At 44.4% G+C, this 15,799-nt stretch overlaps 1 protein-coding gene across 1 annotated transcript in view; it reads right to left on the bottom strand.

Annotated features, from left to right (window-relative positions):
* THEGL (theg spermatid protein-like) overlaps window positions 1-8,922 on the bottom strand; it is an 85,060-nt gene extending 76,138 nt beyond the window's left edge. Inside the window, exon 1 of the mRNA XM_011998458.1 lies at window positions 8,368-8,922. Within this exon, the coding sequence (XP_011853848.1) occupies window positions 8,368-8,860 (493 nt within the window). The 5' untranslated portion in view covers window positions 8,861-8,922. The remainder of the gene's footprint in view (window positions 1-8,367) is intronic.
* Window positions 8,923-15,799: the final 6,877 nt, after the last annotated feature.

Genomic DNA, 15,799 nt, shown 5'->3' with positions numbered 1-15,799 from the left:
CTCCCAAGTAGCTGGGACTACAGGCGCCCGCCACCACCCCCGACTAATTTTTTTGTATTTTTAGTAGAGACGGGGTTTCACCGTGTTCACCAGGATGGTCTCGATCTCCTGACTTCGTGATCCGCCCGCCTCGGCCTCCCAAAGTGCTGGGATTACAGGCATGAGCCACCACCTCCGGCCATGAATGACTTTTATGCTGAGTTTACCCATTCATTTTAAGCTTTGAAATAGAGAAGGATAAAGAAACTTAAATACCTGTCCAAGGTCACGCAGCTTACCTTTCAGGTGGAAAGACAGACAACAAGTAAGTAACTAACTTAGAGAGTGGTAAGCGCTGAGAAGGAAATAAATCAGTGTGATGTGGCTGATAAGGCAGAAGGAGGGGGTGCCTACTTTAGGGAGATAAGTCAGGGCCTTCCTGAAGTAGCATGGTCACAAGACTCTCTCTAAAATGTATTCAGACTCTGCTTTAGAAAACACTACTTTAAGGCAGGCACGGTGGCTCACACCTGTAACATCAGCACTTTGGGAGGCTGAGGCAGGCAGATCACTTAAGGTCAGGAGTTTGAGACCAGCCTGGCCAACATGGTGAAACCCCGTCTCTACTAAAAATATAAAAATTTGCCAGGTGTGGTGGTACAGGCCTGTAATCCCAGCTACTCAGGAGGCTGAGGCAGGAGAATCACTTGAACCTGGGAGGCAGAGGTTGCAGTGAGCTGAGATTGCGCCATTGCACTCCAGCTTGGGCAACAAGATCAAAACTCCGTCTCCAAAAAATAAATAAGTAAAAAATAAAAAGAAGTTATTGTTGCCACTTAACTCAGAAAAATGAAGTGCTTGTCCTGTAGGATACTCCAGTACATTTTACTGTGTATGCTATGGATGTGTTATTGTTGTGGATGTGTTCAGCCTCCCAACCACATAAATAGTTCTTCAAGGAAGGAATCCATGTCTTATTCATCTACAGCTCAGTACCTACACCATGAACATAGCATGTGCTGAATAAAGTTCAGCAATAACAGTGATGATTAGATGATACTATTGTTAGGTGACAGAATAATAGAACCGATTCTATAAATTTTAAAAATTTGGCACACAACCAAAATGCCATGTCTTACTCATCTTTGCACTCCATAGGACACAGAAGAGTGACTTAGTAGTCACTCAATAAATGTTGGGTGAAAAAAAATCTTATTGAGTGAGTAGAGGCACAGGGATGTGCTAATTGTCGTCCAAAGTTTACACTACGTTTTGTAAATATTATATAAAATACTTAGTGTTTGTTGAGCTTTACTATAGGAATTAACGTGAAGACTTATTGGAATTGACAAGGAAAATATAGAAGACAAATTGAGAAGGTAGAAGGCTTTAAAGTAGTCTTTTCTTATGTTTTGTTTTTTTGAGATGGAGTCTCGCTCTGTTTCTCAGGCTGGAGTGCAGTGGCATGATCTTGGCTCACTGCAACCTCCACCTCCCGGGTTCAAGCAATTCTCCTGCCTCAGCCTCCAGAGTAGCTGGGATTACAGGCCTGCGCCACCATGCATGGCTCATTTTTGTATTTTTAGTAGAGCTGAGGTTTCACTATGTTGGCCAGGCTGGTCTTGAACTGCACCCTCAGGTGATCTGCCTGCCTGGAGATTGAGATCATCCTGGCTAACATGGTGAAACCCCGCCTCTACCAAAAATACAAAAAATTAGCCAGTTGCGGCGGCATGTGCCTGTAGTCCCAGCTGCTGGGGAGGCTGAGGCAGGAGAATGGCATGAACCCAGGAGGCACAGCTTGCAGTGAGCCGAGATTGTGCCACTGCACTCCAGCCTGGGCGACAGAGCAAGACTCCGTCTCAAAAAAAAAAAAAAAGAAATCCAGGTAAGAAGTGACCACAACTAGACAACTGGAGTGAGTGTGTTAGCAGCAGAAATGAATAAATTCAGGAAATATTCTTGATATAAAACACAGAACTTTCACTGGGTGCATTGTACTTGAAGGTGAGGCAAGAAAAATCGAAGAAGAGTAGATTTTCTTTAGCTTGAGCAACTTCACGATATTTTCTCAGATGGGGGAAACTGAAGGAAGAACAAGGCTGGAAGGGAAATCAAGACTTCCGTTTGAAAGTATAGTCAATTTGAGAAGCATATATCAAGCAATATATCAATATTCAAATGGAGATGTCCAGGAGGCAGTTGAATATATAAGTGTCAGACTCAGAGAAGAGAGAATATAAAAATTTAGAAGGCAGCAGCATAGAAATGCTAAACTCTTGCGTGTGGTTATGACCACCTAGGGGTAAAAGTGTAAATATTTTTTAAAGGGGTCAGGATAGAGCCTGTTAGAATTTGAGAATTCAGAGAGGGTTCAGCAAAGGAGCCTGAGAAGGAGCAACCAGTCAGGTGGATGCTAAACTAGAAGACTATGGTGTCACAGAGGCCACAAGAAGGGAGTAGCCAGTTGTGTTAGATGCTGCCAAGAGGTTTAATGAGATAATAATACTAACACATTGGCCGGGCGTGGTGGCTCATGCCTGTAATCCTAACACTTTGTGAGGCTGAGGTGAGCGGATCACCTAAGGTCAGGAGTTCAAGACCAGCCTGGCCAACATGGTGAAACCTGTCTCTACTAAAAATACAAAAATCAGCCAGGCATGGTGGCGCACACCTGTAATCCCAGCTACACTGGAGGCTGAGACAGGAGAATCACTTGAACCCAGGAGGCGGACGTTGCAGTGAGCCAAGATTGCACCACTGCACTCCAGCCTGCGCAACACAGCAAGACTCCATCTCAAAATAGTAACAATAATAATAATAACACTACAACACTACTACTACTACTACTACTACTAGCTAACATCTACTGAGCACTTAAAATGTACCACATCTGTTCTAAGACCTTTATGGGTATTAACTCTTTGACTTTCTTTGACAATGCTAAGGATAGAGAAGAAACCACTGGATTTGGTAACACAGAGGTCAAATGAAGAGATCTTTCATTCAACAACAATTATTTCCTGACTTGTTCCAGGCAAGCTTGAGGCACTGAGGATGAAAGACAAAGGTCCTGCCTCCATAAGAGCTTAATGTAAACAAGTAAACAAATAGATATACAGTCAGATAAGTGTCTCAAAGAAAAGGAGCAGGCCAAATAATGCTCTTTTTGGTACTCCATGAAAAGGAGATGACAAGTATTTGAAAGAAGAGTGCCCTGGCAGAGGAAAAAGCAAGTGAAATGATCCTGAGCTCAGAGCAAGGATGCCCATGTGCCTGCAGAGCAAAAGCTGACAGGGGAGTAGTAGAACATGATGTCATGGACATATCAGGTCAAGTTCAAGGTGAGGTTAGTGACAGGCTCAGATCAAGTGGGGCCTTGGAGGCCTGCTAAAGACTTTAGAGCAGGGGTTTCCAACCCCCGGGCTGTGGACTGGTTTGGTCTGTGGCCTGTTAGGAGCCAGGCTGCATAGCAGGAGGTGAGTGGCAGGCGAGCAGGCGTTACAGCCTGAACTCCGCCTCCTGTCAGATCAGTGGTGGCATTACATTCTCATAGAAACACAAACCCTATGGTGAACTGCGCATGCGCATGTAAGGGATCTAGCTTGCGTGGTCCTTATGAGAATCTAACGCCTGATAGATTGATCTGAAGTGGAACAGTTACCCCGACCCAGTGAAAAAATTGCCTTCTACAAAACCCATCCCTGGTGCCAAAAAAGTTGGGGATCCCTGCCTCAGAGGACATACTACCTGAGGTGAGAACCCATTCTGGAGAGCAAGAGAACTGCATATAATTTATGTTCTAAGGGACTTCTGTGACCACTGTAGGTACAATGAACCAGGGATGGGGCAAGACAAGAACCCAGCTGGAGGCTACTGCAGTGGACCTGTAGCAGGACTAGCCGCAGACAAAACCCCTCAGTCACCAAGTTAAAGAAGGAACAGCTTTCGGCCAGGAGCATTGGCAAGACTCATGTCTCAAAAGCCAAGCTCTCCGAGTGAGCAATTCCTGCCCCTCTTAAGGGCTTACAACTCTAACGGGGTCCACGTGAGAGGGTTGTCATCCGTTGAGCAAGCAGGGGGTACGTGACTGGGGACTGTAAGCACCAGTAATTAGAATGGAACAGAACAGGACAGGGATTTTCATAGTGCTTTTTCATACAATGTCTGTAATCTATAGATAACATAACCGATTAGGTCAGGGGTCGATATTTAACTGCCAGGCCCAGGGTGTGGCGCCGGGCTGTCTGTCTGTGGATTTCATTTCTGCCTTTTAGTTTTGACTTCTTTCTGTGGAGGCAGAAATTGGGCATAAGACACTATGAGGGGTGGTCTCCTCCCTTAGACCAGGCAAGAGATGATAGTGGCTTACAAAGATAATGACATTTTAAATGTTAAGAAACAGCCATAGTCAGGATATAGCTCAAAGTTACAATTTGCTAATGGTTTAAAGTCTGAGTGTAAGAGAAAAACAGGCATCAAGAATGATGCCAAGGTTTTTGGGCACCTGGATAAATGAACGCTGGTGCCATTTGCTGAAATGGGAAACAACAAGGGAAGAGCACGTATGGGTGTTGCAGGAAGACTTCAGTGGTGAGCACATTATGGTTTTTTTGGTTGTTGCTTGTTGTTGTTTTTGAGATGGAGTTTCACTCGTTGCCCAGGCTAGACTGCAATGGTGCAATCTCAACTCACTGCAACCTCTACCTCCTGGGTTCAAGCAATTCTCCTGCCTTAGCCTCCCAAGTAGCTGGGATTACAGGCATGTGCCACCATGCCTGGCTATTGTTTTTGTATTTTTAGTAGAGATGGGGTTTCACCATGTTGGTGAGGCTGGTCTCGAACTCCTGACCTCAGGTGATCCACCCGCCTCAGCCTCCCAAAGTGCTGGGATTACAGGCATGAGCCACCATGCCTAGCCCGCATTATGTTTTACATGCCAAACTGATATTCAAGCAGCGATGATAAATCAACGACTGGTTATAAAACTCGAGTTTAGGGGAAAAACTGAGGCTAGAGACAATTTGGGAAGTTACCAGAATATAGTTAAGGCCATGGAACTGATGACCTCACCCAAGGAATAAGGAAAGTTCTAGAAGAATGAATCTGAGAGGACTAAGCCATTGGTCACTTCAACCTAAAGGCTGGGAAGAGGAGGATTCAGCAAAGGAAACTGACTAAAGAACAATCAATGAGGTAGGACCACAGAGGTAGAGGCATCCCAGAAGTCATGTAAAGAAGACTTCTAAGAAAATAGGAGGTTAATGTGTCAGATGAGTAAAATGAAGATGAAGAATTAGCCATTGAATTTGACAAGGCAGAGATCATTGTGACCTCAGCAAAAGCCACCACAGCTAAGTGGAGGGGATGAAAATGTAAGTGGGTCTCAAGAGAAGGGGAAAAAGGCGGAAAGAGGACATGTAGATAACGACTTGCAGGTAATTCAATTGCAAAATTTTTCCTCTAAAGCAGAGCAAGGAAATCATGATACCTGGATGGGCACATGGGGTTCAGGGAAGGTTTGGGGATTTTTTAAAGACAAGAGTTATTGTGCATTTTGCTGTTGTCGTTGTTGTTTGGTTAGTTGGTTTTTGTTTTTGTTCTTGAGACAGGGTCTTGTTCTGTTGTCCAGGCTGGAGTGCAGCGGCATGATCATATCTCACTGTATCCTCGAACTGCTGAGACTGAGGTGATCTGTGATACTCCTGCCTCAGTCTCCCAGTAACTGGGACTACAGTTATGTGTCACAATGCATGGTTAATAATTTTTTTTTTTTTTTTTTTTTTTTTGTAGAAACAAGGTTTCACTATGTTGCTCAGGCTGATTTTGAATTCCAGCCTCAAGTGAACCTTCCACCTCAGCCTCTCAAAGTGCTGGGATTACAGGTGTGAAGCACCGTACCCAGTGCATTGCACATGTTTGTATGCTGATGGGAATGATCCAGTAGAGGAGGAATACAATGATGCAGGAGAGAGAGGCTAATTTTAGGAACAAAGAGCTTAAAGAAGTTAGATGAATTGAAAGATGGGATTGAAATCCAACATATAGATTGATGGAATGGCCTTTAATAGGAGCAAGGACAGTTCATCCATTATTAACAGGAAAAAAAGTAGAGTACATACATATAGATGCTGGCATTTTGGTAGATTTCATGGTGGAAAGATATGAAGATCTTTCAGAATTTCTTCTATTCTCAGTGAAGAAAAAAAGTGAAATCATCAGCTAAGAGCGAGGAGGAAAGGATGTAGAAGGTTGAGGAATGAGAGCACTCACCATAATTTCTGGGACAGTTGGAAAATAAATTGACTGGGGAAATACAGTATGACTGGCAAGCAGCACTGAGAGCCCACTTGAAGTTCAAGACCACGGATTTAAAGGTCAGTTAGCATAGTTGGCATAGTTGTTTGCCTTTCTCTTGCCATTATCTGTTATTCCAAGTGCAAGCAAGAGTTGGATTTAACAAGGCAAGAATGACAGAGGGAGAGAGAATCAAGGGAGTGATTCCATTGTTGGTCCATGGAATATAAGGTGAGGAGAGACGGCAGGACATAAGATAGTGATATATAATGAAAAGTTAGTAGGATCAATGTATTAGAAGTCCCTTAAGCTGAAAATCTGATAGAGGGTTCATGGAGGAGTGAACTGGAAAGCTAAGACATGGTTAGAGATCAGAGTGCTTGAAATAGTCTGGAAATGGTACAGCAGTTAACAATGGCTTTGATAGTGGGTGCCTACAATGGGGTGAAGGACAAGATCTTTCCAAGTGAGGTGGTCAAAGAACTGAGAAGCCAAATGGATCATCCAAGTGGATATGAAATCTCCATGCATGACGATAGTAGTGGTGGCAGAGAGAAAAGCAGTAAACCAGAGCAGTTTTGGGAGAGTAGAGAAAAGAAGCCTAACCAAATGTGTTGCGAATGAGAGGTGAAGAAATTGAGTCAGTGAGTATAGACAACTCTTTTGACAAGTTCTGCAATGAAGAACAACAGAGAAATGGTGGTGATGCTGGTGGAAGGGGAGAGTTTGAAAAATGACATGGGGTCAAGAGTTATTTCAAGATGGAAGATTCTAGAGTATGAGTATGCTCGTGGAACTGATTAATTAGGGAGAAACTGATGCTGTAGGAGAGAGAGGATAACTGCAGGAAGAAAGTTCTTCAGGAAATGAGAGTGCTATCTAAAGCATAAGTGAAGGATTTTGCTTTTCATTTAAAAAAAAAAAAAGGCACAATTCTTCCCTGAAATATGAGAAAAGGCAGAATTCATGGGTACAGATGCAGGTAAAGCAATAGATCCATTGTAAGAAAATAAGGGATTTCGTGATTGATCACTTCTATTTTCTCAATAAAGAATGAGGCAAAGTCTTCAGCTGGGTGGGGGGTCAAAGGTGTGAACTTTAGAGGAGAGTAAGGCAGTTGGTCATCTTCAGAGACTGGGAAAACTAACTTACTAAGGGAATAAAGTGAGCTTGCCAGGCAGTGCCAAGTGACCAATTGAGATGAAATTGAAATAAACCAGACAGTATGACTGCGCAATTTTGCACAGCAAGAGTCAACTGCTGAGGTGTAGGAAGATCGATGGCTGGGTTCAATCAGGGTTGGGGTTTTGTCAGAAGTATCGTGGATAACCAGAGAGCCAATGGAATGTTGGAAGAGGTAAGGGAGTAATTGCAATGGCAGATCATGGAATCCAGGCTGGGTACGGAGGAGTCAGTGAGAACATGAGATAAAAATTGGTTTCCCAAAAGATTGGTGGTCCAATGAGGACAAATAATTGCTTTGGATTGGGTCATTAGTGAGGGATCATAAATGAGCTGGTAGGGTCAGACGAAGGATGTTTATACCCAAGTCCCATCTGCCCTGTTACCTCGTGAAGGTGGTGGGGACTGAGCATATCGTGAGCACTTTGTAGATGCACACTCTGAATACTTGCTCAATGAATGCTTTGTTTCCACATGTGACCATATGCCAAACACTGACGAAAATTTAGTGAAGGAGAAAGACGAATGGTGAAATACAAGATCTTAAGTGCTCTAACAAGTGTAACATTCAAAGTGCAACCCAGAGGAACGCAATGACTAACTGTAGAGGCGAATGAAAAAGGGCTTCAAAAGGAGGTAACAATAGCTCATTAGGTGGCAGTGGAAGAGAAGAGATTCAGTTTCTCTCATTATTAGGTGTCAATTTCCCATCTGAGTCCCTTGAAACGCAAGGGCTGATGACTGCGAAGCAACAGGTAAATGACACAAGTTCCTTTCAATATGGCAAGCTCTTGCATGCAAACCTCCAACTTAGGACCCCCGGTTCTAGATGGGGCGTGGTTGCTCAGCGCGTGGGGAATAAGGGGAAGGGAGGAGCAGGAGAGGGGATGAGGGAAGGGGAACACCTACCTCCCAGGAAAGACAGCTGAGGCCGTGGCGGGGCTCTGGTGATCAGAGATGGGGAGATCATTACTGCGGCACTGGGAAGTAATTCGGTTTCCTTGGCCTCGCGGGGCTTGCGGGGCTTGCGGGGCTCACGGGCTTGGCGGAGCTGTCGGGGCTCACTGGCCTTGCGAAGTTTGGGGGCTGCATGGTGCTCATGGAGTTCGTAGGGTGCATAGGAGTCCCGGGGCTCATGGGGCGCATAGGGCGCGTGGGGCTCATAGGACTCGTGGGGCTCATCACATTCCTCGGACTCGTCTTGCTCCCTGACCTCCTCTGGCTCCTCGGGATTCTCGTGTTTCTCGGGATCCTCCGACTCTCCAAGCTCGCTGTGAGTGTCGAGAATCCTGAGCATAATGGGCTTCTGGAAGACTTCGGAGCAAGTGGATATTTCTGTTGAGACCTGCCCATCGGTCACTTCGGACGGCTCAGACGAACCTAGAAACTCTTGGTTCTCCATTCGCGCCAGAAGCTTCTGCGGCGCGCGGCACTCACCCTCCCGGCTGGTTGCCTAGGCGCAGTTTGCTCTCTGCGCGATACTACAGGGCCGCTCGCTCCCAGCCCCGCCCCGAGCCCCGCCCCGGTCTCGCTCCCGAGTCCCGCCCTAGTCCCGCACAGCCCAGCCCCGGCCGGACTCAGCCCATCTCACGTCGCCTTCCTGCGCATTGTATGGTTGCCAAGGGGACGCACAGCTCTCCAGGACCTTCTGGACGCATCCCGGGGCGCGGAAAAGCCAGAGACACGTCGGTGGAGAGAGGAGACGAGATACTGACCCTGTTGCCGGTGTCCGGCGCGAGGATTCTCGCCTGCTGTCGTTCGGGGAGGCCCTGGGGTAGAACATGTCAGTTTCTAATCTAGTTAGGGCGCCCCTCAGACCCCAGAGCCAATCTGTATAGAGCTTGTGCCCAGAGGTTCCTGGACACAATCTCTACACAGACTTTTGTCCCCTAATCATACTGGGAGAGGATGCCGAGACTGACAATATTCTAAGGCCCTCAGTTGCTAACACTGATTTCCATCAATTTCTAGTTAAACACATGACAATCAGAATGGAGTGGGTGCGGGGTGCGGGGGGTGCGGGGGAGGTGGATCCACCAGTGCAACATTTGACATAAGCTTACATTCAAGAAGAGTCTCAAACTTGAATGCTTTACTTTATCTCCACATGAAGTTCTTCACACAGTCACAAAGAAACACTGACTGGATTAAAAGAAAAATATATTCATCTACAACTTGTGTCTCATTACAAGGCTCACTATCTACTGAAGTATGCTATAAGCTACTTTTTATAAAGGGCTGTAATTATCTTGTGAAGAATACAACTGTGTGCCGTGTTTTGTGGGTGCGTCCATTAATTTGGTAACTGTGGTATTTTTAAAATATACCACAATTCTTGTAATCCTGTTTTTGGCATCTTTTTTTTTTTTTTTTTTTATCACTTATAATACCAAGAGACTTTAAAAACGTAGGTGGCCTGGCCCTCTCTCAATCCTTGAGGAGTGCTTTCAGCTAATTTTCATGTTGGTGACAGTTTGGTAGAGGGGAATAGAAGTGGTGGAGTTTTACTGATGTGTTTATTTCCAAGGGAAGGGACTAGAGGTGTTAAGGAATAAGTTGTCTGTCAAAATATATAGTAAACCCAAGTACCCCTTTTGCTCGTTACTGGGTATTCCTTGTATGTACTTAATCTCATAGATGCTAAGAAAAGTTAGAAGAGAAATATTTTGCATTGTGAATGTTATCTGGAATGGAACTAGGAGATTCATTCTAGTATATGCATATATGAATCAGGGAATCTCCTTCAACCTTGCTTTGATATAGATGTGTGTAATATTGTATGGAAATTCAAGAAATATCCCTCAAAACTTGCAAGGAGAAATAAAGCTACTCTCAGAGAGTTTTAACTCAACCTGTAAACCAATCAGGTAGGAGTTATGTAAATCCACCTTAAAGAGGCAGGATGGCCCTTAAATCAGTAAAAGTAGTCCCTGGCTACATGAAATATCTTCAAAAGTCCAAAGAACGCATCAATTGAAAGAGGGGGATTCAGCCCACTGTGAATGTACAGAAGGAGCATCATAGAGGGTGTGCCTTTTCAAAAACTGCAGAAAGAAGGGGATCTAAGCCAACAGACTGCAATTGTTACAGCCTATCTTTTAGGTCCACTTGCTGTGAATGTTGTACCACTATACATCAAAATATTCATGCTCAGCTTTCTCTCGTTCTTTTTTATTTGGGACAGGGTCTGGCTCTGTTGTCCAGGCTGGAGTGCAATGGAGCGATCTTAACTCACTGCAACTTCTGCCTCTTGAGCTCACACCATTCTCCCACCTCAGCCTCTTGAGTAGCTGGGACTACAGGCAGAGGCCACCACACCTGGCTAATTTTTTGTATTTTTTGTAGAGACAGGGTTTTGCTATGTTGCCCAGGATGGTCTCAAACTCCTGAGCTCAAGCGATCCACCCACCTTGGCCTCCCAGAGTGCTGGGATTACAGGCATGAGCCACTGCATCCGGCACAGGCAGCTTTCTGACATGACTCGCTTCTCAAGGAGTCTGCTTATTGGGAAAGATTAGTAATGATCACACAGAATGAATTCTTTTCCAAGTCTGTTCATTTCATGTTGCTGTAATAGAATACCTGAGACTGGGTCATTTATAAAGAACTTATTTCTCTTAGTTCTGGAGACTGGAGCATCCAAGTGCATGGCTCTGGCATCTGGTGAGGCTTTCTTGATGCATCATAACATGGTGGAAGGGCAAATGAACATGAAAGACACAGAGGCACCAGGGGCTGGACTCACTTTATAACAACCACTCCCACCATGTCATGGCAGGCCACCCAGGCCTATCATCATCTCTCTGGATTCTACAATGATCTCTGAACTGGTGGAACTTCTGACTTTTACTTTTGATCACCTCCAATCGTGACACTCCAAACCATTTTTTAAAATCCTCAAGCTTTGCATTATAAGGTGTTCCATACTCTGGTCTTTTTTTCTCTCTCTAGTCTACTTTGAGCCACTCCACTACATTCCGGCCTCCCTGCTCTTCTCTAAAGTGTCAAGCTCTTCCCCATTTCAGTCTCTTCTCACACCTGTTCCCACTGCCTGGAGCCCATTTCTTCCCACTCTTTACATACTGACTTTTTTCTAGCCTCTAGGGCTCAGTTTAAATTACCCATTCAAAGAGGTCTTTCTAGCCCATATTAATTTTAAAAATGTTCCCACTATTATTTTCTATTTCAGTTCCTTGCTTCAACATAATTTATAATTATTTCATCTGCTTTTTTATTTTTGTGTACTTCCCCAGTTAGAATGTAACCTCCTTAAAGACAGTGGCATTCTCTGTCCTGGTCACTGGTATATTCCCTGTGCCAAGCACAGTGAACGACTGTGAATAGCTGTCATCATTTTGTTTTCCTGCCTAGAATCCCTTCCCTCTTCTTTGGAAGGCAGAACCCCTCCTTTCTGCAAGGAACTCATTCAATATAGTTTAAGGGGCTGATCCTTCCTTCTAACCCAGGTCTGACCAATCCAGCCACAGTAATTGATTCAGGGATGAATATGCAACCCCAGAAGAGCCAATTGGTATCCCTCCATGAGATTTAATGGAAGTCTGCTGAGAAAGGGAGGGTCCATCTTACTCTGAGATCATGAGCTATAAGAATGGCTTGTGTTGACAGCAGTCATCTTGCTACTCTAAGGAGGGAATCTGAGAATCAAACCAAGCAGAAGTTGGCAGGGCCAGGATACAGAGAGACGGTCTTATCTTTGAACTTCTGAACTCCTGAATCCACCCATGCCCAGATTTTCCAGGATGATGAGGAAAAAAAAATTCTTTTTTGTGGGGGCACGCACAAATTCGAGTTGAATTTTATTTAAAAATTTTTTTGTAGAGACAGCGTCTTTCTATGTTGCCCAGGTTGCTCTCTAACTCCTGGCCTCCAGCAGTCCTCCTGCTTCTGCCTTCCAAAGTGCTGGGATTATGGGCCTGAGCCACTGTGCCCAGCCATTTTTTTTTTTTTTTTAACAAGGTCTCACTCCATTATCCAAGCTGAAGTGCAGTGGTGCAATCACTGCTCACTGCAGCCTTGACTTCCCCAGGCTCAAGTGATCCTCCCATCTTAGCCTCCTGAGTAGCTGGGACTACAGGCATGTGCCATCACATCTGGCTAGTTTTTTGTTTGTTTCTGGTGTGTATTTTTTGAAGAGATGGGGTTTCACCAAGTTGCCCAGGCTGGTCTCAAACTCCTGGGCTCAAATGATCTGGCTACTTTGGTCTCCCAGAGTGCTGGGATTACAGGCGTGATTCACTGCACCCAGCCTGAATTTCCTTTTAACTGAATTTATTTTTAACTGAAAGAGTTCTGGCACATGGTGCTCCCAAAATGTTTACTGAATGAAAAGGCAGATCCACTCTTGATGTGCTAAGTAAACCTACTTTCTAACATGACTCAGCTTCTCAAGCCTGGAAGGCTGGCAACAGACACCAGATTCTGGTAAATTCTCCAAGGTTGTATGCCACCCTATTAGGCCCATTGTGCAGGCTACCAGCCAGGCAGCCTCTCTGACAATACACCAATCTGTCTTGTTGTCTAGTGCCATTTCTGTTAGAAAGCCCCATGACACAAACCCTCATCGTTAGCCTGAGAGCATCTCAAGTACAGAGTCCCTGCCTGAGAGCATCTCAAGTGCAGAATCCCTGCTTTGTTCACCGTGGTGTCAAGCAATGACTGCCATGTTGGCACTCCGTAACTGTCCACTGAAAGAAAAACTCCAGCCACAATACTTGTTGCCAAAATGCAGAATCTAAAATCAGAATCTGAGAATAAAAAGACCAAAGAGGGAAGAACAGAGATATTGTTCCCCATCCTGAAAGCTTTTGGCCTTTTCTTTGAAATAAGCATCCAGAAACTTGTCTATGTCCCTGATCACCTTAGAAAACCTAGGGAAGGGACAAACACATAGAATCAGAGTTTAGGGCTAGAAGTGGTCTGCATCTCACTTGATCTTTTTACAAGGACAAGACCAAGACAGTCAAGGAATTTGTCCAGGGGTCCATTCACGGTAATCCTTGGGGCAGAGGTTAAAATCCAACATTTCTGACAATTCCGAATCATTGTGTGATCCACCCTCCATAGGCCAGACAAGAAGAAGGTTTAACATTAGACACCTGAGTGGCTGCTGTAATAAGACACCATTAAACATGACAGCGCAGCGGTGATGTGAGAAAGGTAATGATCTTAAAGGCTCACTCTCCGATGTCTCATCTCTCAGAAGGCAATCATCATTTTGCGCATACATGCATAAATTAAATTGTGTTCTATTTTAACCTAAAACTAGAGACAGTTATGTGCTAATATTGAGAGGGGTTGTCTTCACCAAATTTGGATTTTTTTTTTTTTGAGACAGGGTCTCACTATGTTTCCCAGGCTGGTCTCAAACTCCTAGGTTCAAATGATCCTCCTGCCTCAGACTCCCAAAGTATTGGAATTACAGGTGTGAGCCACCACGCCTGACCCCATATTTGTATTATTTCACCATAGATTCCAAATTTTATTTTATTTATTTGTCTTGAGACGGAGTCTCTCTCTGTTGCCCAGGCTAGAGTGCAGTGGTGTGGTCTTGGCTCACTGCAACCTCCGCCTCCTGGGTTCAAGCGATTCTCCTGCCTCAGCCTCCCGAGTAGTTGAGATTACAGGTGCCTACCACCACCCCTGGCTAATTTTTTGTACTTTTAGTAGAGACAGGGTTTCACCATGTTGGCCAGGCTGCTCTTGAACTCCTGACCTCATGATCTGCCCGTCTCGGCCTCCCAAAGTGCTGGGATTACAGGTGTGAGCCACCACACCTGATCCCATATTTGCATTATTTCACCACAGATTCCAAATTTTAAAAGGAAGGATTTATAGAGCAAACTCTCTTGCCAATTTGCTTTAAAACCAAAGCAAGCCACTATAGTTACAAGTTGGATTTACAGAGTGTCTGCAAATATAGTTATCACTCTTTCTAGTGAAGAAAGTTTATCTATGTAAAAGCAAAATGTTAAGAATTTTAAAAACAAATCCCCACAATGTTCCTCATCTAGTCTAACAAACTCCTGGAAAAGAAACCCTTCCTAACTCTTTCTGAATACTGTTGATGTTTATTTCTCTGGGGGTTTGACAAAGTTCACGTTCCTCATTGTCCTGTCCCGATATTTCTTTCCTATAGTGTTAAAAACAGATCAACTTAACAGAAAGACACCTGGTTTTTTACTTGAAAAGAGAAAACATACTAAAATATATTCAAGGCGAGGTGCAGTGGCTCATTCCTGTAATCCCAGCACTTTAGGAGACCAAGGCGGGCACATTGCTTGAGCTCAGGAATTCAAGACCAGCCTGGGCCACATGGTGAAACCTCGTCTCTGCTAAAAATGGAAAAATTAGCCGGGCGTGGTGGCATGCACCTCTAGTCCCAGCTACTTGGGAGACTGACAAGGGAGGATCATCTGAGCTGAGATCACGCCACTACACTCCAGCCTGGGCAACAGAGTGAGACCCTATCCACCCACCCAAAAAAAATTTCATATAAATTTCATGCCATTGCAATACAATAAATGGGACAAATGCTTGCTAATGTTCATTTTACCTTTGTTGATTAAAAATCGCAATCCCCCCAATACGCTGTTTTACAAATACTTTTAACATTCAAAATCCAATAGAGATGCTGTTAATATGTTAGCACTATCTTTGTGCAGCTGTCCATTGGTAATCTCAGGGATATTCATTCCAAGCTCCGCACAGGCAAATGTGTATGCTCAAGCTCCTGATAGAAAATGGCATAGTATTTACATATAACATACACGCATCTACTTGTGTACTTTAAATCATCTTTAGATTACTTATAATACCTAATACAATGTAAATGCTATGTAAATAGTTGTTATATTGTGTTTTAAAATGTGTATTATTAGGCCGGGCGCGGTGGCTCAAGCCTGTAATCCCAGCACTTTGGGAGGCCGAGACGGGCGGATCACGAGGTCAGGAGATCGAGACCATCCTGGCTAACATGGTGAAACCCCGTCTCTACTAAAAAATACAAAAAAAATACCTGGGCAAGGTGGTAGGAGCCTGTAGTCCCAGCTACTCGGGAGGCTGAGGCAGGAGAATGGCATCAACCCGGGAGGCGAAGCTTGCAGTGAGCTGAGATCTGGCCACTGCACTCCAGCCTGGGCAACACAGCGAGACTCCGTCTCAAAAAAAAAAAAAAATTATATATGTATTATTTTCATTGTTGTGTTATTATTCTTTAGTGGGTTTACTTTTTGAATGTTTTTGATCCACAGTTCTTGAATCCGCAGATGTGGAACCCATGGATATGGAGGGCTGACTATATACATCCCATGCATTGAGAAAA

Source organism: Mandrillus leucophaeus, unplaced genomic scaffold, assembly GCF_000951045.1.
Source record: "Mandrillus leucophaeus isolate KB7577 unplaced genomic scaffold, Mleu.le_1.0 Scaffold570, whole genome shotgun sequence".
Taxonomy (NCBI): domain Eukaryota; kingdom Metazoa; phylum Chordata; class Mammalia; order Primates; family Cercopithecidae; genus Mandrillus; species Mandrillus leucophaeus.
Note: the sequence above shows the minus strand (reverse complement) of the source record. Positions and strands in the feature narration are given on the sequence as shown.